Genomic DNA, 24,400 nt, shown 5'->3' on the forward strand with positions numbered 1-24,400 from the left:
TTTTGGCTTTCTGGCCATCAAAATAAACATCAGTTAAAAACAAATGTTATAGGCTGGTGAGATTACTGTTACAGTAAAAGCATGAAAATGATTAAATTAGACAAATCAACTGTAAGAAGTTTGTGTTGTTGTTTAAAATGATCTGCATTTATGATTGTACAGCATCAGTTTAGTTTTGACGGAATTGTGTCAGATTTCATGCACTATAAAAAACATACAAACAAAAGTAGGAATCACAATTGTACAGTTGGTGCAGTTAAGCATCTTTATTTGACGCACCCAGAGACCAATATAACTTGCTGCAGCAACATTTTTTCTTGCTTTTACATTTAAAAGATGCCAAATTACTTAGTGCTTAAAATATTTGATCACTTATCAGAATCAGAATCAGATTTATTTATTGCCATTGTTCATGTAGTACACAGTATTACACAAGCTAGGAATTTGTCTCGATGCGACGCTGCAACATTCAACATAGAGAAGACAATAAACACTAGAATAAGATAAATAAAATAAGATATATAAATATATAAATAGTAAGGTGTGTATTGTTCATGAGTCCGACTGGCTGCTGTACATGGTGCTTCAGTGATAAGTCACTTGGTGTTCAGCAGCCTGATGGCAGAGGGGAAGAAGCTGTTCATGTAGCGGGAGGTTTTGGTCCGAATGGACCGTAGTCTCCTGCCTGAGGGGAGGGGGGAAAACAGTCCGTGACCAGGGTGGGAAGGGTCGGCCGTGATCTGACCTGCACACCTCCGGGTCCTGGAGATATACAGGTCCTGGATGGATGGAAGCCTGCAGCCGATCACTTTCTCGGCAGCGCGCACGACGCACTGCAGCCTCAGTCTGTCCCTGACGGTGGCGCCAGCAAACCACACGGTGATGGAGGAGGTGAGGATGGACTCCATGATGGCCGTATAAAACTGCGCCAACATCCTGGGAGGCAGTTTGAGCTTCCTCAGCTGCCGTAGGAAGAACATCCTTTGCTGGGCCTTCTTGATGAGGGAGCTGATGGTTGGCTCCCACTTAAGGTCCCGGGTGACGGTGGCGCCCAGGAAGCGGAAGGAGTCCACAATGGTGATGGGGGAGTCCATGAGGGCAAGGGGGGGCAAAGGGGCTGTGACTTTCCTGAAGTTCACAATCATCTCCACTGTTTTCTGAGCGTTCAGCTGCAGGTTGTTGTGTCCGCACCAGGACACCAGTCGAGCCACCTCCCTCCTGTAGGCAGTCTCGTCTCCATTGGAGATGAGCCCGATGAGGGTGGTGTCATCCGCAAACTTGATCAGCTTGACAGACTGGTGGCTGAAGCAGCAGAACAATCACAAGTTGGCACTGGGAAAGACTCAGCACACTAAATTTACCTTTAATTGATGTTGAAGGTAAACGAACAAACAGTTGTTAACTATCGTGTCATACGTCCTTCTGTAATAACCGTTTCCCTAGTTTCTCATTACAAAACTCTACATTTCTAACATTGTTCCCCTAATCCTTTATATGTACAAATCTTGTAAAGCATTTATAGCCAAGAAAGATTCACAATTATGATTGAAGATGTTTATTGGCAGTTAATTCATATATATTTCATATATATTGTTTACATTGCATATCGAGTCAACCATTAGAAAAGGTTCTGGAAATATTCTCATGTGAATGCAAACAGGAAAATAACAAGAACACCAGAATTATTCCATTATAGAACACTTTTTGGCTTTCTGGCCATCAAAATAAACATCAGTTAAAAACAAATGTTATAGGCTGGTGAGATTACTGTTACAGTAAAAGCATGAAAATGATTAAATTAGACAAATCAACTGTAAGACATTTGTGTCGTTCTTTAAAATGATCTGCATTTATGATTGTACAGCATCAGTTTAGTTTTGACGGAATTGTGTCAGATTTCATGCACTATACAAACATACAAACAAAAGTGGGAATCACAATTGTACAGTTGGTGCAGTTAAGCATCTTTATTTGACGCACCCAGAGACCAATATAACTTGCTGCAGCAACATTTTTTCTTGCTTTTACATTTAAAAGGTGCAAAATTACTTAGTGCTTAAAATATTTGATCACTTATGCTGTTAGCTGCGCTTGCTGAGGCCTGTTTCATTTCTATAGTCCATAGTTGCACATCATAAAATTGAAGTAAAGCGTGAACCAGAGCTTACTTGTTAAATCCAGTATTTATTTTTCAAAATTGAATTCATAACTGGTCTTCTCTGAGTAACTGCTCTTTTCTTTTCCCCTGCGTTTTTTTTCCTTCACCACCTTGACTGTCAGACCACCGACCGCTGCAGCCAGCGAGCTGAAAGCCCCAGCAATGGTAGCCAAACTTTGCCCTACTGCTGGAGTATTCTGAGCTCCAGCAACACCTTCCGCTATAGGTGCAGCAGGGCTAGCAACATTTGTTACACCTGCCGCTATAGGTGCAGCAGGGCTAGCAACATTTGTTACACCTGCCGCTATAGGTGCAGCAGGGCTAGCAACATTTGCTACACCTGCCGCTATAGGTGCAGCAGGGCTAGCAACATTTGCTACACCTGCCGCTATAGGTGCAGCAGGGCTAGCAACATTTGCTACACCTGCCGCTATAGGTGCAGCAGGGCTAGCAACATTTGCTACACCTCCTGCGCATATAACAGCCTTCACTCCCAAGGTGAGTCCTACAGCTCCTCCCAGGCCTACAGCGACTGCGCCAATAGCACTTACTTGCTGCAAGGTATTGAAAGCAGCCTCGCCTGCGCTGGCAGCTTCAGTACCTGCAATGATTCCAACACAACCACCAGAAGATCCCCCTACTAGTGCCCCCAGAGCCCCTGCAGAGCCTGTTATCCCAAGTGTTGTCCCGGTAAGAGATGCCCCGGCTGCAGCTACTAAAGGGACAGCTGCCCCAAACGTGGCCCCTAAAACCAAGCCCGTAGCAGCCGCTGCCACCATTATCTTAATTCTCTTCAGCACGGCTGGAGAGAGCGCAGCCTTGATCCAGCATGTCAAAGATTGCTCCCTGCTGCCACCTGCATGCTTCCCTCTGGACTGGTTCCTACATCTGTTGGTCAGAGGGCTGGAAGTGCTGCCACTCCTCTTCTTTTTGCATCTTTTTCCCCTAAATTTCTCCTCACTTGCCGACTGCCCATCTGCTTCCCCTTGCTCCCTCATCCTTTCCTGTTCTTCCCTGATGATCGCCTCAGCTTCTTTAAACATTGCACTGGTGTAAAAGCCTTCAGCTGTGTGCTTCACCATGTTGTCCACCTTCATTAACAGCTCTTCCACCTGCAGAGTGTTACCAGTTTCTTTATTGTTGAATACATGGTATCTGCCTCCACACCTCTCAATCAGAGAGTTTAGCAAGGGATTTCCGGAGTCCCTTAGGTATGTTTCTATTTCAAGGCCTTCCAGCTCATCACCTCTAGTAAACAAAACCACAGTATGATGACGGACAGCATTTTCCCCAAATATCCCTGCCAACTGACAGAGAGCCTGGTTTTCACCGTCTGTGTATCGTCCTAATGGAACCACCAGCAGGAATGCATGTGGACCAGGGGCAGTGACAGCCACACATTTGGTTACTTCATCCAAAATCTGCTCTCCACTGAGGCTAGTGTCCCCGAAACCTGGCACGTCCACGACCAGGATTTTCCTTTTTCTCCTCTCTGTGTCAGTCTGGCCATCCTTCTGGGAATCCTGCTTCTCTGTAGTGATCCCGTGCTGGCAGATTTTGGTGACAGAGCTGCCGCTCATCTTTGACAGGAAATGCCTTCGGCCCAAAATGGTGTTCCCGGAGGCACTCTTGCCCGCTCCTGTTTTTCCAATGAGGACTAGTCTGAGTTCCTCATTCCTTCGAGTTTCAGAATTTTCATTTTCCATTAGAAGCTCTCTTTTCTGTTCTTTTCCCTCTGCATGAAAAATAATGTACAGATCACATCAAGTTTTAAAAGTTCAATTAAATACACCATTATATGCCTTTAATGCAAGATGTCTGTGTAAATTCTCAGTCATCCAGGTCATTGTATCCAAGGTAGTTTTCTCTGTCAACTGGACTGGGTTTCTTCTCTTGAAGACGTTTCGCCTTCTATCCAGAAGGCTTCTTCAGTTCTGAAATCGCTTGGGAGAGAGCTTGAAAATATATAGCCCCTGTGGACCATTAGCATGCTAATGATCTGGGTGGTCACCTGAGAGTCGTTAGCAGGGTCGTTGGTCGGGTCGTTCACCTAGTTTCTGTTGAGGTGTCTCCCCTTTGTTTGCTGGGTCACATGGTGATGAGTCACTGACTCATCACCATGTGACCCAGCAACTAATGGTCCACAGGGGCTATATATTTTCAAGCTCTCTCCCCAGCGATTTCAGAACTGAAGAAGCCTTCTGGATAGAAGGCGAAATGTCTTTAAGGGAAGAAACCCAGTCCAGTTGACAGAGAAAACTACCTTGGATGCCTTTAATGCAGTTTGTCGGGAAAATAACGTAAAGTTGTTACTCAATTGCAAGCTAAAGATGTGGCAGCTTTAGCTGGCCTCTTGTTGCAAATCTATCCTTGCAATTCCAAACAAAATCATCCAACTAATGTAGATATCTAGTTGTGAAAGAAAATGTCAAAACAAAACATTGCAAGAATATTAGATGCAATATGATTTTTGCTGCCACCAACTTCTTGAGAGACAGTGAGATCCCAAAGCTATTTAAGCTGTAAAACATTATACTTTCCTTTTAGAGTGAATAATCACTGCCCTCTAGTGGTAGAGTAGAACTTTTATGAACTGTTCTTGATCTTTTCCCTTTAGTTGATCCATCAGGCGATGGAATCGTGATCGGTTTATTTAATCTCACTAATCGGTGATCACCCCCAGACTTGTGATCGCATAGATGCCACGATATTGGTGGTCGGTACCAAATAGCGCTTTGAGTTCGGCGCTATTGGGCCTGGTCCTCAGCGAACTGTCCACCCTTCTGATCAAAAACAGAAACTGTCACATTAAGATGAACTCACCACGGAAAGACATGGCTCTGTCTGACTCCAAGAAGACGTTTCTTGTTCAACTCCTTCAAACTTCTGGTTCCGTCTTTTTGATACAGCAAATTAAGCTGTAAAACATTATAGTTTTGTTTTAGAGTGAATAATCACTGCCCTCTAGTGGTAGAGCAGAACTTTTATGAACTGTTCTTGATCTTTTCCCTTTAGTTGATCCATCAGGCGATGGAATCGTGATCGGTTTATTTAATCTCACTAATCGGTGATCGCCCCCAGACTTGTGATCGCATAGATGCCACTATATTGGTGGTCGGTACCAAATAGCGCTTTGAGTTCGGCGCTATTGGACCTGGTCCTCAGCGAACGGTCCACCCTTCTGATCAAAAACAGAAACTGTCACATGAAAGATCTTCTCACCCTCAAGAACCACGTCTTTCTTTCCCCCCAAAAATCGTTATTTTTCCAAATCTTCCAAACTTGTTTTATCTTCTCGGTCCAGGTAAAGCTGCATCTCTTCGAATTGTTGAGACGTCACCGTTACTTTATTTCAGAGCGAAGACTTACTGCCATCTAGCGGTGGATCACAAACGTTATCAGAGCTTTAAATTTCTTTAAATTTAATAACAAAATGACTTTTATGTGCAGTTATCATCAATTTTTTATATGTACAAATCTTGTAAAGAATTTATAGACAAGAAAGATTCATAATTATGATTGAAGATGTTTATTGGCAGTTAATTCATACAATACATATATATTGTTTACATTACATATCGAGTCAACCATTAGAAAAGGTTCTGGAAATATTCTCATGTGAATGCAAACAGGAAAATAACAAGAACACCAGAATTATTCCATTATAGAACACTTTTTGGCTTTCTGGTCATCAAAATAAACATCAGTTAAAAACAAATGTTATAGGCTGGTGAGATTAGTGTTACAGTAAAAGCATGAAAATGATTAAATTAGACAAATCAACTGTAAGAAATTTGTGTCGTTCTTTAAAATGATCTGCATTTATGATTGTACAGCATCAGTTTAGTTTTGACGGAATTGTGTCAGATTTCATACACTATACAAACATACAAACAAAAGTGGGAATCACAATTGTACAGTTGGTGCAGTTAAGCATCTTTATTTGACGCACCCAGAGACCAATATAACTTGCTGCAGCAACATTTTTTCTTGCTTTTACATTTAAAAGGTGCAAAATTACTTACTGCTTAAAATATTTGATCACTTATCAGAATCAGAATCAGATTTATTTATTGCCATTGTTCATGTAGTACACAGTATTACACAAGCTTGGAATTTGTCTCGGTGCGACGCTGCAACATTCAACATAGAGAAGACAATAAACACTAGAATAAGATAAATAAAATAAGATATATAAATATATAAATAGTAAGGTGTGTATTGTTAATGAGTCCGACTGGCTGCTGTACATGGTGCTTAAGTGATGAGTCACTTGGTGTTCAGCAGCCTGATGGCAGAGGGGAAGAAGCTGTTCATGTAGCGGGAGGTTTTGGTCCGAATGGACCGTAGTCTCCTGCCTGAGGGGAGGGGGGGAAACAGTCCGTGACCAGGGTGGGAAGGGTCGGCCGTGATCTGACCTGCACACCTCCGGGTCCTGGAGATATACAGGTCCTGGATGGATGGAAGCCTGCAGCCGATCACCTTCTCGGCAGCGCGCACGACGCGCTGCAGCCTCAGTCTGTCCCTGACGGTGGCGCCAGCATACCACACGGTGATGGAGGAGGTGAGGATGGACTCCATGATGGCCGTATAAAACTGCGCCAACATCCTGGGAGGCAGTTTGAGCTTCCTCAGCTGCCGTAGGAAGAACATCCTTTGCTGGGCCTTCTTGATGAGGGAGCTGATGGTTGGCTCCCACTTAAGGTCCCGGGTGACGGTGGCGCCCAGGAAGCGGAAGGAGTCCACAATGGTGATGGGGGAGTCCATGAGGGCAAGGGGGGGCAAAGAGGCTGTGACTTTCCTGAAGTTCACAATCATCTCCACTGTTTTCTGAGCGTTCAGCTGCAGGTTGTTGTGTCCGCACCAGGACACCAGTCGAGCCACCTCCCTCCTGTAGGCAGTCTCGTCTCCATTGGAGATGAGCCCGATGAGGGTGGTGTCATCCGCAAACTTGATCAGCTTGACAGACTGGTGGCTGAAGCAGCAGAACAATCACAAGTTGGCACTGGGAAAGACTCAGCACACTAAATTTACCTTTAATTGATGTTGAAGGTAAACGAACATACAGTTGTTAACTATCGTGTCATACGTCCTTCTGTAATAACCGTTTCCCTAGTTTCTCATTACAAAACTCTACATTTCTAACATTGTTCCCCAAATCCTTTATATGTACAAATCTTGTAAAGCATTTATAGCCAAGAAAGATTCACAATTATGATTGAAGATGTTTATTGGCAGTTAATTCATACAATACATATATATTGTTTACATTGCATATGGAGTCAACCATTAGAAAAGGTTCTGGAAATATTCTCATGTGAATGCAAACAGGAAAATAACAAGAACACCAGAATTATTCCATTATAGAACACTTTTTGGCTTTCTGGCCATCAAAATAAACATCAGTTAAAAACAAATGTTATAGGCTGGTGAGATTAGTGTTACAGTAAAAGCATGAAAATGATTAAATTAGACAAATCAACTGTAAGACATTTGTGTCGTTCTTTAAAATGATCTGCATTTATGATTGTACAGCATCAGTTTAGTTTTGACGGAATTGTGTCAGATTTCATACACTATACAAACATACAAACAAAAGTGGGAATCACAATTGTACAGTTGGTGCAGTTAAGCATCTTTATTTGACGCACCCAGAGACCAATATAACTTGCTGCAGCAACATTTTTTCTTGCTTTTACATTTAAAAGGTGCAAAATTACTTAGTGCTTAAAATATTTGATCACTTATGCTGTTAGCTGCGCTTGCTGAGGCCTGTTTCATTTCTATAGTCCATAGTTGCACATCATAAAATTGAAGTAAAGCGTGAACCAGAGCTTACTTGTTAAATCCAGTATTTATTTTTTAAAATTGAATTCATAACTGGTCTTCTCTGAGTAACTGCTCTTTTCTTTTCCCCTGCGTTTTTTTTCCTTCACCACCTTGACTGTCAGACCACCGACCGCTGCAGCCAGCGAGCTGAAAGCCCCAGCAATGTTAGCCAAACTTTGCCCTACTGCTGGAGTATTCTGAGCTCCAGCAACACCTGCCGCTATAGGTGCAGCAGGGCTAGCAACATTTGTTACACCTGCCGCTATAGGTGCAGCAGGGCTAGCAACATTTGTTACACCTGCCTCTATACGTGCAGCAGGGCTAGGCACATTTGTTACACTTGCCGCTATAGGTGCAGCAGGGCTAGCAACATTGTTACACCTCCTGCGCCTGTAACAGCCTTCACTCCCAAGGTGAGTCCTGCAGCTCCTCCCAGGCCTACAGCGACTCCGCCAATAGCACTTACTTGCTGCAAGGTATTGAAAGCAGCCTCGCCAGCGCTGGCAGCTTCAGTACCTGCAATGATTCCAACACAACCACCAGAACATCCCCTACTAGTGCCCCCAGAGCCCCTGCAGAGCCTGTTATCCCAAGTGTTGTCCCGCAAAGCGATGCCCCGGCTGCAGCTACTAAGGGACAGCTGCCCCAAACGTGGCCCCTACAACCAAGCCCGTAGCAGCCGCTGCCACCACTATCTTAATTCTCTTCAGCACGGCTGGAGAGAGCGCAGCCTTGATCCTGAATGTCAAAGATTGCTCCCTGCTGCCACCTGCATGCTTCCCTCTGGACTGGTTCCTACATCTGTTGGTCAGAGGGCTGGAAGTGCTGCCACTCCTCTTCTTTTTGCATCTTTTTCCCCTAAATTTCTCCTCACTTGCCGACTGCCCATCTGCTTCCCCTTGCTCCCTCATCCTTTCCTGTTCTTCCCTGATGATCGCCTCAGCTTCTTTAAACATTGCACTGGTGTAAAAGCCTTCAGCTGTGTGCTTCACCATGTTGTCCACCTTCATTAACAGCTCTTCCACCTGCAGAGTGTTACCAGTTTCTTTATTGTTGAATACATGGTATCTGCCTCCACACATCTCAATCAGAGAGTTTAGCAAGGGATTTCTGGAGTCCCTTAGGTATGTTTCTATTTCAAGGCCTTCCAGCTCGTCACCTCTAGTAAACAAAACCACAGTATGATGACGGACAGCATTTTCCCCAAATATCCCTGCCAACTGACAGAGAGCCTGGTTTTCACCGTCTGTGTATCGTCCTAATGGAACCACCAGCAGGAATGCATGTGGACCAGGGGCAGCGACAGCCACACATTTGGTTACTTCATCCAAAATCTGCTCCCCACTGAGGCTAGTGTCGCCGAAACCTGGCACGTCCACGACCAGGATTTTCCTTTTTCTCCTCTCTGTGTCAGTCTGGCCATCCTTCTGGGAATCCTGCTTCTCTGTAAGTTCAGCGATCCCGTGCTGGCAGATTTTGGTGACAGAACTGCCGCTCATCTTTGACTGGAAATGCCTTCGGCCCAAAATGGTGTTCCCGGAGGCACTCTTGCCCGCTCCTGTTTTTCCGATGAGGACTAGTCTGAGTTCCTCATTCCATCGAGTTTCAGAATTTTCATTTTCCATTAGAAGCTCTCTTTTCTGTTCTTTTCCCTCTGCATGAAAAATAATGTACAGATCACATCAAGTTTTAAAAGTTCAATTAAATACACCATTATATGCCTTTAATGCAGTTTGTCGGGAAAATAACGTAAAGTTGTTACTCAATTGCAAGCTAAAGATGTGGCAGCTTTAGCTGGCCTCTTGTTGCAAATTTATCCTTGCAATTCCAAACAAAATCATCCAACTAATGTAGATATCTAGTTGTGAAAGTAAATGTCAAAACAAAACATTGCAAGAATATTAGATGCAATATGATTTTTGCTGCCACCAACTTCTTGAGAGACAGTGAGATCCCAAAGCTATTTAAGCTGTAAAACATTATACTTTCGTTTAGAGCGAATAATCACTGCCCTCTAGTGGTAGAGTAGAACTTTTATGAACTGTTCTTGATCTTTTCCCTTTAGTTGATCCATCAGGCGATGGAATCGTGATCGGTTTATTTAATCTCACTAATCGGTGATCGCCCCCAGACTTGTGATCGCATAGATGCCACGATATTGGTGGTCGGTACCAAATAGCGCTTTGAGTTCGGCGCTATTGGACCTGGTCCTCAGCGAACTGTCCACCCTTCTGATCAAAACAGAAACTGTCACATTAAGATTAACTCACCACGGAAAGACATGGCTCTGTCTGACTCCAAGAAGACGTTTCTTGTTCAACTCCTTCAAACTTCTGGTTCCGTCTTCTTGATACAGCTAATTAAGCTATAAAACATTATACTTTCGTTTTAGAGTGAATAATCACTGCCCTCTAGTGGTAGAACAGAACTTTTATTAACTGTTCTTGATCTTTTCCCTTTAGTTGATCCATCAGGCGATGGAATCGTGATCGGTTTATTTAATCTCACTAATCGGTGATCGCCCCCAGACTTGTGATCGCATAGATGCCACTATATTGAATAGCGCTTTGAGTTCGGCGCTATTGGACCTGGTCCTCAGCGAACGGTCCACCCTTCTGATCAAAAACAGAAACTGTCACATGAAAGATCTTCTCACCCTCAAGAGCCACGTCTTTCTTTCCCCCCAAAAATCGTTATTTTTCCAAATCTTCCAAACTTGTTTCATCTTCTCGGTCCAGGTAAAGCTGCATCTCTTCGAATTGTTGAGACGTCACCGTTACTTTATTTCAGAGCGAAGACTTACTGCCATCTAGCGGTGGATCACAAACGTTATAAGAGCTTTAAATTTCTTTAAATTTAATAACAAAATGGCTTTTATGTGCAATTATCATCAATTCTTTATATGTACAAATCTTGTAAAGCATTTATAGCCAAGAAAGATTCATAATTATGATTGAAGATGTTTATTGGCAGTTAATTCATACAATACATATATATTGTTTACATTACATATCGAGTCAACCATTCGAAAAGGTTCTTGAAATATTCTCATGTGAATGCAAACAGGAAAATAACAAGAACACCAGAATTATTCCATTATAGAACACTTTTTGGCTTTCTGGCCATCAAAATAAACATCAGTTAAAAATAAATGTTATAGGCTGGTGAGATTACTGTTACAGTAAAAGCATGAAAATGATTAAATTAGACAAATCAACTGTAAGAAATTTGTGTTGTTCTTTAAAATGATCTGCATTTACGATTGTACAGCATCAGTTTAGTTTTGACGGAATTGTGTCATATTTCATGCACTATACAAACATACAAACAAAAGTAGGAATCACAATTGTACAGTTGGTGCAGTTAAGCATCTTTATTTGACGCACCCAGAGACCAATATAACTTGATGCAGCAACATTTTTTCTTGCTTTTACATTTAAAAGGTGCCAAATTACTTAGTGCTTAAAATATTTGATCACTTATGCTGTTAGCTGCGCTTGCTGAGGCCTGTTTCATTTCTATAGTCCATAGTTGCACATCATAAAATTGAAGTAAAGCGTGAACCAGAGCTTACTTGTTAAATCCAGTATTTATTTTTTTAAATTGAATTCATAACTGGTCTTCTCTGAGTAACTGCTCTTTTCTTTTCCCCTGCGTTTTTTTTCCTTCACCACCTTGACTGTCAGACCACTGACCGCTTTGGCCACTGCAGCCAGCGAGCCGACAGCCCCAGCAATGTTAGCCAAACTTTGCCCTACTGCTGGAGTATTCTGAGCTCCAGCAACACCTATAGGTGCAGCAGGGCTAGCAACATTTGTTACACTTGCCACTATAGGTGCAGCAGGGCTAGCAACATTTGTTACACTTGCCGCTATAGGTGCAGCAGGGCTAGCAACATTTGTTACACCTCCTGCGCATATAACAGCCTTCACTCCCAAGGTGAGTCCTGCAGCTCCTCCCAGGCCTACAGCGACTGCGCCAATAGCACTTACTTGCTGCAAGGTATTGAAAGCAGCCTCGCCAGCGCTGGCAGCTTCAGTACCTGCAATGATTCCAACACAACCACCAGAACATCCCCCTACTAGTGCCCCCAGAGCCCCTGCAGAGCCTGTTATCCCAAGTGTTGTCCCGCAAAGCGATGCCCCGGCTGCAGCTACTAAAGGGACAGCTGCCCCAAACGTGGCCCCTACAACCAAGCCCGTAGCAGCCGCTGCCACCACTATCTTAATTCTCTTCAGCACGGCTGGAGAGAGCGCAGCCTTGATCCAGCATGTCAAAGATTGCTCCCTGCTGCCACCTGCATGCTTCCCTCTGGACTGGTTCCTACAGCTGATGGTCAGAGGGCTGGAAATGCTGCCACTCCTCTTCTTTTTGCATCTTTTTCCCCTAAATTTCTCCTCGCTTTCACTTGCCGACTGCTCATCTGCTTCCCCTTGCTCCCTCATCCTTTCCTGTTCTTCCCTGACGATCGCCTCAGCTTCTTTAAACATTGCACTGGTGTAAAAGCCTTCAGCTGTGTGCGTCACCATGTTGTCCACCTTCATTAACAGCTCTTCCACCTGCAGAGTGTTACCAGTTTCTTTATTGTTGAATACATGGTATCTGCCTCCACACGTCTCAATCAGAGAGTTTAGCAAGGGATTTCTGGAGTCCCTTAGGTATGTTTCTATTTCAAGGCCTTCCAGCTCGTCACCTCTAGTAAACAAAACCACAGTATGATGACGGACAGCATTTTCCCCAAATATCCCTGCCAACTGACGGAGAGCCTGGTTTTCACCGTCTGTGTATCGTCCTAATGGAACCACCAGCAGGAATGCATGTGGACCAGGGGCAGCGACAGCCACACATTTGGTTACTTCATTCAAAATCTGCTCCCCACTGAGGCTAGTGTCGCCGAAACCTGGCACGTCCACGACCAGGATTTTCCTTTTTCTCCTCTCTGTGTCAGTCTGGCCATCCTCCTGGGAATCCTGCCTCTCTGTAAGTTCAGCGATCCCGTGCTGGCAGATTTTGGTGACAGAGCTGGCGCTCATCTTTGACTGGAAATGCCTTCGGCCCAAAATGGTGTTCCCGGAGGCACTCTTGCCCGCTCCTGTTTTTCCAATGAGGACTAGTCTGAGTTCCTCATTCCTTCGAGTTTCAGAATTTTCATTTTCCATTAGAAGCTCTCTTTTCTGTTCTTTTCCCTCTGCATGAAAAATAATGTACAGATCACATCAAGTTTTAAAAGTTCAATTAAATACACCATTATATGCCTTTAATGCAGTTTGTCGGGAAAATAACGTAAAGTTGTTACTCAATTACAAGCTAAAGATGTGGCAAATAATACTAGCTTTAGCTGGCCTCTTGTTGCAAATTTATCCTTGCAATTCCAAACAAAATCATCCAACTAATGTAGATATCTAGTTGTGAAAGTAAATGTAAAGAAAAAACCACTGCAAGAATATTAGATGCAATATGATTTTTGCTGCCACCAACTTCTTGAGAGACAGTGAGATCCCAAAGCTATTTAAGCTGTAAAACATTATACTTTCGTTTAGAGTGAATAATCACGGCCCTCTAGTGGTAGACAGAACTTTTATTAACTGTTCTTTATCTTTTCCCTTTAGTTGATCCATCAGGCGATGGAATCGTGATCGGTTTATTTAATCTCACTAATCGGTGATCGCCCCCACACTTGTGATCGCATAGATGCCACTATATTGGTGGTCGGTACCAAATAGCGCTTTGAGATCTCGGCGCCATTGGACTTCGTCCTCAGCGAACTGTCCACCCTTCTGATCAAAAACAGAAACTGTCACATGAAAGATCTTCTCACCCTCAAGAGCCACGTCTTTCTTTCCCCCAAAAAATCGTTATTTTTCCAAATCTTCCAAACTTGTTCTATCTTCTCGGTCCAGGTAAAGCTGCATCTCTTCGAATTGTTGAGACGTCACCGTTACTTTATTTCAGAGCGAAGACTTACTGCCATCTAGCGGTGGATCACAAACGTTATCAGAGCTTTAAATTTCTTTAAATTTAATAACAAAATGGCTTTTATGTGCAATTATCATCAATTCTCAATATACATATAGTTGTCCAACAGTTGTAATATTTCAAAATTACACCAATTTTACGTATATAGATCTAAACTGTTAAAATATGTCCCTTTCAAAGAAAAAGACAAAACAAAAGCAGTATGAATAACATTATTTTTAACATATCTTGCCCCCCCAAATGCAATAGTCATAGTTGCCCTCTGATGTTCACAGTTCTTTTTTATGAAGACAAACAGAAATTGTACATGGTCCTTAAGGCAAACAGAAAATGTCACTGCGTCCTTCACAAAAACTTTAAAAAAAATTAGATATATAACAGATTTCTCTTTCAACAAACAACAAATCATAAATGTTGATATTTTGGTTTGACATTAATAAATCATAACCAGGCCAAGTGTCTCCTCTATAAGTTAGACCACATCTATATTTTGGCAGCCACACATATTAGAATAAAAATGGATTTAGACTGAAACAATAGACCAGATACATCATAGTGGGGTCCTGTAAAGGTATCAAGTACTGTAAATGTATCATATTAAAACTATTTATGTTCCAAAGTACCTCAAGTTTATCAAAAATGAGATTTCCTTTTCAATTCACCAAATATGTTTTTTTTCACGCCACTGCGCCACTTCTCTGTCGTCACGGTCACCACATCGGAGCACCTATGAACAGCTGTACATGAGCGCCGATCTTCTTGGCCTCTGCCCTCCGAACGTGCTGAAGGGGCGGCGCTATAGTTCAGAGCGTGAGCGGGAGATGCGAGGGCCTTTCCTGATTTCTTTCCTCTTCTCTTCTTTTCTCCTCCTCTTCTCTTCCTCCCTCAGGATCTTCTTGAACGCTTCGGCAGTGTGAAGCACCTGGGATGAGATGACGTTTGGTGGACAACCCGATTTAGACTGACAATAATGTAGGACCCATATGCTACTCACGTCGTCGCGCTCGGTGCGGTATGGATTCATAAAATCTGGAGTTTTCTCCGTTATTCCCAGCTCCTGTGACATCTGAACACCCAGTCAGAAATATAAGGAAGGGGGGGAAAAAGAAAGAAGAAACGTAAAGATGCTGCACGTCTCACTTCCGACACCAGGAGTCAGAACCTATCAATACTTTGACTTGGTCATGGACGCTATCAGGTCTCCAACTGCTGCCGGCAGCCTTGAAATGAATCTATGCTGTAATTCTCCTGGCGCTTGGCTAAGGTCACAGATTAATCATGCCACAGTTTGGCTCATTAACCCGCAGACTGGACAGGGAAAAGCGGTTTGTCTGCTTTGTTCTTTTGAGTTGCAAAGGTCACAACAAACGGCGGAGAATCGTGGAGACAAATGACACAATTTGTGGCGCTGGTGGCTGAGAATGGGGACGCAGTTACAAGACAACAGACTGAAGCAAAAGCTCCAGAATGTGAGCCGTGAGGACTTTCTCACATCCCTGCAGCAGCCACATTTAGTTATTGCAATTTTCTGTTATATGGCAAAGAAAAATGATTAAGGTCAACACTTGCAGCTCATTTACACATTATGGTGACACGCCGACGCAATTTAGGTCCTAATACGACGCAAAGATACACAAATGTGTAACTGCTCCCCTGCTATAGATACAGAGGTAAGAAAACAGGAAATGTGTATAATAAGGCAAAAAAGCATTGTTTTTCACAGTTGACTGCATCATCATATGGTTTTTTTTAAACTTCAAATGTACAGAAAATTACAAACAAATGTCTGAACACTACACAACCCTTTTGGAATCTTGAGGTTTACCAGGTTCACAAGGAGCAGGCCCAGCTGCAGCCCAGGAGAGGTTACGGTAGCGTGTCCTTACCAGGGTGAGGACATGCTGGTGGGCCCCTCCTGTGAAGACCCCTGTCTGGTTACAGAAATGGAGCCCCCAGCGCAGCAGGCCGCCCCATTCAGAGTTCCGGTCAAAGTAGTGGTGGACGATGCGCGGGAAACGCAATGCAACGTCGCCAAAAAACGCCGTGTTCTCCACCACATGTGAATAAGCTGCAGAGAGGAGGGAGAAATGGCGAGAGGAAAAAATCTGATGTCACTGAACCAAAGGAACGAGGACGAGGAACATCCTCTCAACAGGGAGAGAGGATGAGAGGTGCACCGGGCGAGTGGGGAGAGTGCACCCAGCAGCTGGAGAAAAAAGGGACAACAGAGGATGGAAATGAGCCAGACCTTCTTTGATCTTGTCGTCCATCGGGAACGGGTCGTCGGGCTGCATGTTGGCTGCAACCAGGATTTGTCTGGAGTCCTCCAACACCTAAAGATCAGCAGAGGAAGGATGTAACGAGACTTCTTTTTCAGGGCTACACAAAAGCTGCTGGCATATTCAACTCTGCTTCACTGAGGACTGCAGGTCAAGAGAAGACTTGGAACGCGAGTTCCTCTTTTCACACGAGCTCCAGAACATTCACCGGACACGAGGACACGTGCTATGGTGGCGCCTTCAAGACATCCTAAGACTCTCAGTGGGAAGGTGGGAAATAACAGGAGAGGCAGAATCCCAGGATAATCCATTCTAGTTGCTATTCACACATGGCTTCTGCAAGGGAAATTCTCTTAGACTTCTGGGGACGGCTGCATGTGTAAATGTGGCTTACCAAAGTCAATATTTGCCTCAGAAGTGTCCTCACACCAACAACCTTTCCCCACAATTCCTTCCAGTCTTCAGTGTAAATTTAAAATAAATGATAATAAGAATTTTGGAAATATACATTTTCCTTCATTAAATTGCAAGAGACGTTGCTGTGCGTAAACTCAGCAACGTTTCTCTTCATCATTGATCTATAAAATGGGGTCTTGTTTTGTAAGAAAAGCTGGGAAAAGTTAAAACCTGGAAAATGTCATCCTGGTTATCCAAGAAGCCTATGAGGTGTAGTTTGTACTGTTGCACTAACAACCACAAACCCCCCCCACTGAGACTAGTCTGAGCGTCATCCAGGGAGATTGTCTCTAGAGGAGATATGAGCATGTGCACCCACACACACACCCACACACACACACAGAAATGCTGACAAAAGGATTTTTGCTGATTGTGCAAGTTGCCCTTGTGAAGGACGCGTAGATAACCATCCTCAGGGACACTGAGGCCTACGCAAAAGCAACGTGAGCCAGCGGCATGACCAGACCGAATTAGCATTCAAACCAACTCAAACGCACAGATTCGTTGGACCGCGTGCTTTCCCTTCCTTTGCCCGGCTGCCAACACCTCGAGCCTTCGACCTTTGTATTCTAAACACTCCAAATATGTTGTATCTGAAGATTTTTGGTCGGGTTTGCACTTAACGCCTTCCTCCAACCCAAGGTGATGACTTCACAGCAGCGAGAAAAACAAAGGCCCTTTTCTGTGCTGCCATGACTCTCGCACGCCTACCTTGAAAAGCCCTTTGAGCATGATGTCAATTATCTTGTACTGCTGATTGATGTCGTTCAGCTCCACCAGATTCTTAAGCGCGTTCAGCTGATCTTTCCTCTTGGTTTCAAACAGTCGCTTGTCTGACGCCAAGAGGTCAGGAAGACACAACGTGGGGGGGGGGGGGGGGGGGGGGGGTAGAGAGAAACATTCATCACTTTAAAACCAACCAACGGAGGGAGGATACAGATCTCCAGGTTGGAGTCCTGCCTCGGCCTGTGAGGGTCCGGCTCGGCCGAGCAGAGGGCGGCGGCGGCCAGCGCCAGGAGCACGGTGCAAGCGCTCCTCATGGTCAGCAGAGGTCAGCAAAGATGCTCTCCTGCAAGCACGAGCCAAGATGAGAAGCCCCGTCATCGTACGAGTAAAGACAAACCTAACAAGGGTTTGTTTTGGGCCCTCAAACGGTCACGCCGAAGATGTTTTCATGTGATTCACATTCATCTAAAAATAGCTGTTTGCTCCAGGCTGAAGGGAAAAAAACAACAACTGTGGCCCATCACAGTCCAGTGATGCTTGGCTCAGGTCACACCACACAGATGGCTTCATAATTACTTTGATTATTTTGCAAAGGAAAACATATTTTTCAAAGCGGATGTTGTAAACACACTGCGTACACAGCACGTGCAAATGTCCTGCCAATTTACACCAGAGGTAACTAATGCAGAGTCAAAAAAGATCAGCATGTTTCAAGAATCAGAGTTAATTTATTCTCTCTTACCTGTTATTGCAAAGATGCTGCTGGGATCCTTTACAGTTTCTATAGATTCCTTCTTGTATCTCTTTGATGCTTCTATGCAAAATGTTTTTTTTTATCCGGCTGAAACTTTCTTTCCCCTCGGAGGCTTTTAAAAAGCCGACGGGGACCGATTGTGAGAAAACTTGTACGGCAGCTAAAAATAGAGCGTCATCAAATGGAAAGCATTAGGACGAAGTACCTAACAAGAGAAAGAGGGGAGAGGACAATATCAATGAGAAGCTGCTGTAGCGCATGTGATGCAATTCAAATAAATCATGCATAATTTAGCGACGGCGATGCCAAGGGTTATGGAGCCCGGGTGGGAAGTGTGGGAAGAGCAGGATGCAGAGGCCCATAACGGTGAGACCCCTGTGGGAAACATCAGCCTTCCTGGTGGATATTTACCACTCGCTGCCTGTAATCTATACCTTTTGTATACCCAAGGTATAGATTACAGGCAGCGAGTGGCTCACAGACAGTGATGGAAGTGCAAAATAAAAGAAGGGCGCGAGAGGATAACGAGCGTCAGGCACTTGATTTCGCACGTGACAGATTTAATCTTTACAGGCTATCGCTGCCAAGTATTTTCTGACTCTGAAGGACTGGAAATGGTTACGAGCATCCCTGCCTGTGAATGTTAACCAAGGATGAACGACAGCCATTAAACTCTCTAACACGAGGGGGGGAAAAAGGGTTCCAAACAACCCCTCTACAGAGTGCTGATGACACGCGTGGCGCTGCTTTTTCTAGCCTAAGAAACGTGGTCCTGCAGGAGAAGATGTCTGCCAGTGAGGAGGGAAAAGGTCACGACTTCCCATCAGGCTCCCTTGTGTGAAAGTGAAACTGAACGGCCGCTTCCCTTTTTCCAGGAGCGGAATGCTGCCATTAAAGCGGCTGATATCGATATCGGTTGGACGCTGATGCCAACGGAGAGATCCTGGCTCGCGCTGTTAATTTAATTTTCATTTTAATCTTGGCATCGTTGATTCATTGCTTCGATCGTGCCATGTTTATGTTATTGGAGCAAGGCGCAAGTGAGATTTCTCTTAGTTTCAAAGCTTTAAAATAATAATAAACAAAAAAACTATTCTTACCCAATGATTTCTGCCATAATTGTGCAAATCAACTTGGATGTTAGAGACAAACTGTGGAATTCACCTGTCTGGTTTGATGTTAATGTTCTGCTTATTATTATGCTTATTATTATTATTATTATTATGCTTATTATTCTTATTATTATGCTTATTATCGTGCTAATTTTGAGGTTTATTTTACAGTGTGTCACAAGTACCAAAGACCATGCTAAAGCCCAAAGTATTTCTCTGTGACAGAGCTGGAGAAGTTGGACAAATGTGTCTCTAAGTGCCGAGTGATTGATTTAATTTCCAAAGATCTTTTAAGTAGCTTGCCATCTCCAGTAAATATCCATAATTGCTTTTCAAAACCTCAGAATTTTCAGTTAATTGCGCTCCGGATGGCAACGGCTCTTCGGGTTCCCAGAGGTCCGTGTGCTCTTCCAACCAATCACACATGCAGTGCTGATGGACATTTCTCAGCTATAAGGTTATGGCTACTGGCAGCACACGACATGTCACCTGATTAAAAAGTAAATAAATAAATCACTATTAAAGGACAAAGTGCTGTGACCTTAAGAATGACAGAAGGAGGACGTCAGGCCTGGATCAATCATCCCTAATGTGGTATTGGCAGCAGAAAAATAAGCCTAAATGCTTCCTTTAACTGCAGGCAGGGACATCATTTCATAAAGTGGTGGGAAAAATCTACTGCTGACGCGCTGGCGTCCTGAGATCAGATTACGCTTGTTGAAGCCTGATGAAATGACACTGCGATGTTAAGAGGCTGCTTGAGGAGATGTTACAGCTTTGACAGATCGAGCGCTGGCGTCCACCTGGGCGATGCCAGCAGCAAGTTGCTCACTACACAAAAGCAACAAGGAAGAGATTACAGCAAAGTGTCGGTGTTTTCCCACTACGCTGCTCAATCCTGGACGGAGGGGATTCACCAGCAGCCGACCAAACTGGGGTTTGATATCCAAGGTGGGAAGTCTGTTTAAGAGCGATCTGTTAAGGTAGCTCATGTTGGAGGTGCGTACACTGCAAGATTGTCAGAAGGCAGAGCCATCCTTTATTGAAGTTATATAAAACCCACCATGGTCTCCTGGCAAAGATCCCCACCCCCCCCCCCCCCCCCCCCCCCACCCCCCAACATATTAACAAGCTGCAGTGCAGCTAGACTGCTTGATATTCACCATCTTATACAGATTAATAGGCTACCAGATCTGGATGAATGATCCATGCATGTCATTCTAGCAGGCGGCAAATTCTAGGATTCGTCCAACACAATGGGGATTCTATCAGCAGTGGGACGAGGTCCACTTTAAGCACTAGATTCCTTTCAACAGACAAAAACTGGCTGTGCCTCAGGCAAGTGTGCAGGGGGAGTGGATCAGACTCCCCTCCATCTGCCTGCCTGTTGTGGGGGGGGGGGGGGGGGGTTGAGGTGAAAGGACTGACACATCACCTCTCCCTCAGTTATTCAAAGACGCGGACGTGCGTAATGATGGTTGTTATAGTGTTTGGCCGAGCAACTGGCAGGTAATTAATTAGCCTGTTTAATTGATTGCACATCCCCATCCTGACCCGTGTTGATTAGTGAGACTAAGCGACTTTGCTTAAAATCTCTTTATCGCAAAGTAGTGATACAAGGCGGCATTTGCAAGTGAGCAACGGCGCCCAAAGGCGTTCATTTTCGGGGCTTTTATCTTTAACTAACTCGAAGTAGAGAGAGATTACGCCTGTCACCACAGCAGAAGCCACCCCCAGGACCCGCCTGCTATCAGCGACTACCACCGGAGATCTACCGCCGGACATCATGCACAGAAAACACGGATCGCTCACCCTTTCGACACAGCCTCAATTAGCAGAGTGCCTATTCCAAAGTAGTCCGGTTTAACCTCTCTAGCACCGAAACCGATCCACACCCGAGTGATGACGGTACGGGACGCTCGAGTTGCCCCTCTCGATCCGCAGCTGGCAGTAAGGCAAAGGTGGAGGTGTTCATTTACATGCGGCTCTCGCTGCTCCACCACTCCGCCAGCTCCACGATCGCACCGGCTGCCTCTCCGTGGACGAATGACAGGCAGCGGGCGCTATGCGCGAAGGAGGATGTTGTTTCCACACGGACAGTTTATAGGGAGACGCAGCGAGAACGGCTTCGTTTCTCTTCTCTCGCTTCCCCCCGAGAGAACAAATTTAAGTTCTCCCCCCGAGTACACGATTCCTTATTTCTATAAATGAATGAACAAATAATTATTCTCAATACGTTAGGAGATGTCTTTTTTGTCTATTAGTTACACGTGCACGCAATCTGCGGATTGATTTATTGACTGTATGGTGTCATTCATTTGCATCTCGAGTTTCACATTCACAAGTGATGAAGTCACTTTTAATGAAATTTTCTTTTTAATTTTTATTGAAACGTGTAAACAGCACTAGACTGTAATGATGCAGCCTACCGCTAGGGTGCGACAACAGCGATTTGCCTGACTTAGAATTTCACAACTATGTTCACTTCACTTTAAACACCCTAAACATAAAATGAGGTTTCCATGAACTCAGAAATCAGCTATATCCCTCGATGTATTCAAACAGATACATGACCAACAATTATCCAGAAGAGTGCTTGTGCTCTTGACTAATTGTGCCTTCTTGTCCTTGATAACACTGTGTTAGACACTCGTGCACTGCAGCAGTATCACAAGCTCTATTTGAACTGAAGAAAATGAATGAAGGATGAAATGAATTGCTAAATAGACAGTGTAATAATATTCTGGAACAACAGGCTCATTTCACAGCAAAGTCAGCCAGACAGATGAGTGTATCTCCAACACGCCTGAAGATAATTGTTAAAGAGCAACAAACCAAATTGGGACAGGAGAAAGAAGGTATATAAAAACAGGCAGGATTATAGGGAAATTAAAACTGAACAGATGTGGGATACACATGTATGTTTGCGAGTGTGTGTATGGAACAAACAATGAGCGTTTGCATGTGTGTAAGAGATTCAATCAGCCAGATGGATGAACTGAAGTAATCCTCGTGTCGTTAAACATGCTTTCACAGAGATTAAAAATCACAAAAGATATTAAAAAAAACAAACCCAGATGTCAATGAGGAGAATGTGTTGAACCTGTGTGTGTTGTTTTTCACCGCCTTAGACAAGAGCACCAGCTATAGAAGCTTTTAGTGGTGTGCACTGTAGCTGCGGTAGTGACTAGAGGGCAGGATGTATGTATGCAAGCCTGCGCCTGTTCTCTGTAGCTCAGTGTGTGTATTTGTGTGTACGAGTGTGTGAAGGATACAGGATGTTGTTAGTTGGACTGGGGCTGCAGGTCTTTGCTGATGTCTGCAGGGTCTCCATCATACTCGTCACCCTCTGCAGGTGCTCCGATGTGGGTGGGGGCTGCAGGGTGCCGCTCTGGATCTGAGTTAACAGAAGAAAAAAAAATATTTTGTTGCATGAAAAGTCAGAGGAGAAGAGGTTATGGAAGGAGGATGAAGGGTAAAGAAGAGACACAAAGTCAGTATAGCAGCTAAAGGTGAATATGCAGACAGTGGAATTGTTGAGCAAACGTAAAGGCAACGAAAAAGGCTTTATGTCCAGGTCATCAAAACAACAACCCCTTGATGATTCATTAGTTTTAAATCACAACATTGTTTCAGTGTGTTTATGTGAAATGGGCTAAAGCTGCAGCGCTGCTACTGATCAGCTCCCTCTGGGAGCTGCAGGTCAGATTACATAAGATGGGTTTACATCTTTTACTTTGCGCTTCATGTTTTATGTGCGCAGGACTTAACACCCACCAGAAAACTCAAAATAATTTTCCGTGAACACATTCATTTCAGTTTTGCGCAACACTCATGGAGAAACAGGAAAGACTCGATAAAAGAAGCGTAACACGTAGAAATTTATAGTAAAAAGCCAATGAAAAATTAATTCTAATAACATTATAGAGAGCAAATAATCAGCACATTGCTGAGTCTGCTAACACTTAAAACACAGAAACTTAAATCACCGGCTCTTGGTGTGTAGCGAATGAGTTCTGCACTGAAGCTGGGGCAATTTTTATTAGGAAATTGTCTGAGATGTGACTCCAGAGGACGGTTATTTTAAGGAATGGGAGAGTGAAGGACAAGAGTAGAAATTTAAAAAAAAAGAGATTGAACCAAATCAGGTAATGAATTAACATTAGTAGATTCACTGATAAACTGCTGGTATTTATGTTAAATAAGACACAATGTTTAAAATTCTACAATAACATTAGCATCTACGGTAACAACTCTTAACACCAAATTAATACAAAATCTCTCAAGCACCAGTTTAGAACTGCACAAAGATATCCTTCGTAAGTGCTAGACGAGTAAAATAGGGTTACTAATGTTAACAAAAATGTGAAGAAAATAAAATATATACAGACCTTATGCAACCAGAATAAGGTTAGTAAGCAGTAAATTGGCACATTTAATATTGCATTACTTGAGTTAAGCATGTTATGTATTTTTATTACCGGTACGTATGGTTATTATGTTAGATAGAAATGTTGTCTTCAAAAATAGTTCAGGAAAAATAACAGAGGAAAGTCAGTGAATATGTTGTGTTTATGTATGTATGTATGTGTGTGTGTGTGTATGTGTGTTAGGCTATTTATTGAAGACTGGTTTTTGATTTATTTTTCCATCCCCATTGCAATATTGCTGTTTTTGGCTCAATATTTTAATTTTGTAGTTTTTCTGATAGACTAAAGACTGGGAGATCTTTACTAGTGTAAAATTGTAACACATTCTAATAGACTATAAGAGTAGTAAAGAAATGAAGCATACTGACAGACAAACAAGACTTGAGGGATGTTAAAACAAACAATAGGATATCTTAAAATGAACCATTCCATCGTGCTTGGTAAAACAGCTTGCACTCTTATCATTGCAGCATGAGTCTACCACTTTTCTACTTCTGGAGAAGGATTTGCTCTATACCTCAAACTCTACCTTTGCACAGCAGTTTTCTCACAACAGAGTCTCATGTGGTTTTGGGTCTGGGTTCCAACAAAGTTAATGGTCATCGTCTACTCCAGTGTAGGTCTGGCTAATGATGCGGGTGCAATGGGTGCATGTTTTAACCTCAAGAAACAGGAAAACT

General features: G+C 43.6%; 5 protein-coding genes across 8 annotated transcripts in view; all 5 read right to left on the reverse strand.

The window, feature by feature from the left end:
- Nucleotides 1-1,539: 1,539 nt before the first annotated feature.
- Nucleotides 1,540-5,550, reverse strand: LOC115249846 (uncharacterized). 3 transcript variants are annotated; one of them, XM_029836312.1, is made up of 4 exons: nucleotides 5,381-5,550; nucleotides 4,982-5,076; nucleotides 2,625-3,893; nucleotides 1,540-2,582 (listed from the first exon to the last, which is right to left on the reverse strand). In XM_029836312.1, exons 2-4 carry the CDS (start codon nucleotides 4,992-4,994, stop codon nucleotides 2,185-2,187), a joined length of 1,680 nt encoding a protein of 559 aa, XP_029692172.1. In that variant the 5' UTR covers nucleotides 4,995-5,076; nucleotides 5,381-5,550; the 3' UTR covers nucleotides 1,540-2,184. The 3 variants fall into 3 exon arrangements, with proteins under 3 accessions (XP_029692172.1, XP_029692171.1, XP_029692173.1); XM_029836311.1 differs by having other exon boundaries at nucleotides 1,540-3,893; XM_029836313.1 differs by lacking the exons at nucleotides 4,982-5,076; nucleotides 5,381-5,550 and adding an exon at nucleotides 4,431-4,970 and having other exon boundaries at nucleotides 1,540-3,960.
- Nucleotides 5,551-8,616: 3,066 nt separating this feature from the next.
- LOC101067364 (GTPase IMAP family member 4-like) lies at nucleotides 8,617-10,796 on the reverse strand. Its single transcript, XM_029836621.1, has 3 exons — nucleotides 10,644-10,796; nucleotides 10,258-10,352; nucleotides 8,617-9,641 (listed from the first exon to the last, which is right to left on the reverse strand). The coding sequence occupies exons 2-3, from the start codon at nucleotides 10,268-10,270 to the stop codon at nucleotides 8,617-8,619; spliced, it is 1,038 nt and encodes a 345-aa protein (XP_029692481.1). The 5' UTR covers nucleotides 10,271-10,352; nucleotides 10,644-10,796.
- A 138-nt stretch (nucleotides 10,797-10,934) lies between these two features.
- LOC115249847 (uncharacterized) lies at nucleotides 10,935-14,090 on the reverse strand. The gene is made up of 2 exons (XM_029836314.1): nucleotides 13,806-14,090; nucleotides 10,935-13,175 (listed from the first exon to the last, which is right to left on the reverse strand). Exon 2 carries the CDS (start codon nucleotides 13,144-13,146, stop codon nucleotides 11,578-11,580), a length of 1,569 nt encoding a protein of 522 aa, XP_029692174.1. The 5' UTR covers nucleotides 13,147-13,175; nucleotides 13,806-14,090; the 3' UTR covers nucleotides 10,935-11,577.
- Nucleotides 14,091-14,228: 138 nt separating this feature from the next.
- LOC101067142 (coiled-coil domain-containing protein 134) lies at nucleotides 14,229-21,369 on the reverse strand. 2 transcript variants are annotated; one of them, XM_011620218.2, is made up of 8 exons: nucleotides 21,270-21,369; nucleotides 18,167-18,383; nucleotides 17,636-17,767; nucleotides 17,410-17,531; nucleotides 16,212-16,296; nucleotides 15,850-16,031; nucleotides 14,958-15,029; nucleotides 14,229-14,885 (listed from the first exon to the last, which is right to left on the reverse strand). In XM_011620218.2, exons 3-8 carry the CDS (start codon nucleotides 17,736-17,738, stop codon nucleotides 14,760-14,762), a joined length of 690 nt encoding a protein of 229 aa, XP_011618520.1. In that variant the 5' UTR covers nucleotides 17,739-17,767; nucleotides 18,167-18,383; nucleotides 21,270-21,369; the 3' UTR covers nucleotides 14,229-14,759. The 2 variants fall into 2 exon arrangements, with proteins under 2 accessions (XP_011618520.1, XP_003978870.1); XM_003978821.3 differs by having other exon boundaries at nucleotides 21,103-21,361.
- Nucleotides 21,370-21,566: 197 nt separating this feature from the next.
- mei1 (meiotic double-stranded break formation protein 1) overlaps nucleotides 21,567-24,400 on the reverse strand; it is a 45,719-nt gene continuing 42,885 nt past the window's right edge. Inside the window, exons 32-33 of the mRNA XM_029836310.1 lie at nucleotides 22,566-22,687; nucleotides 21,567-22,096 (exon numbers count right to left, since the gene is read on the reverse strand). Of these exons, the coding sequence (XP_029692170.1) occupies nucleotides 22,048-22,096; nucleotides 22,566-22,687 (171 nt within the window). The 3' untranslated portion in view covers nucleotides 21,567-22,047. The remainder of the gene's footprint in view (nucleotides 22,097-22,565; nucleotides 22,688-24,400) is intronic.

The sequence above is a fragment of the Takifugu rubripes genome, chromosome 5 (genome assembly GCF_901000725.2).
Source record: "Takifugu rubripes chromosome 5, fTakRub1.2, whole genome shotgun sequence".
Classification (NCBI taxonomy): domain Eukaryota; kingdom Metazoa; phylum Chordata; class Actinopteri; order Tetraodontiformes; family Tetraodontidae; genus Takifugu; species Takifugu rubripes.

Excerpts from the sequence above, each read along its gene's own strand:
- LOC115249847 (XM_029836314.1), bottom strand. The coding sequence starts at position 13,146 with ATGGAAAATGAAAATTCTGAAACTCGAAGGAATGAGGAACTCAGACTA.
- LOC101067142 (XM_011620218.2), bottom strand. The coding sequence starts at position 17,738 with ATGAGGAGCGCTTGCACCGTGCTCCTGGCGCTGGCCGCCGCCGCCCTC. Across the intron at positions 17,532-17,635 it reads GGACTCCAACCTGGAGATCT|ACAAGCGACTGTTTGAAACC; the intron begins GTATCCTCCCTC and ends TCTTGGCGTCAG. Across the intron at positions 16,032-16,211 it reads GGACGACAAGATCAAAGAAG|CTTATTCACATGTGGTGGAG; the intron begins GTCTGGCTCATT and ends TCCTCTCTGCAG.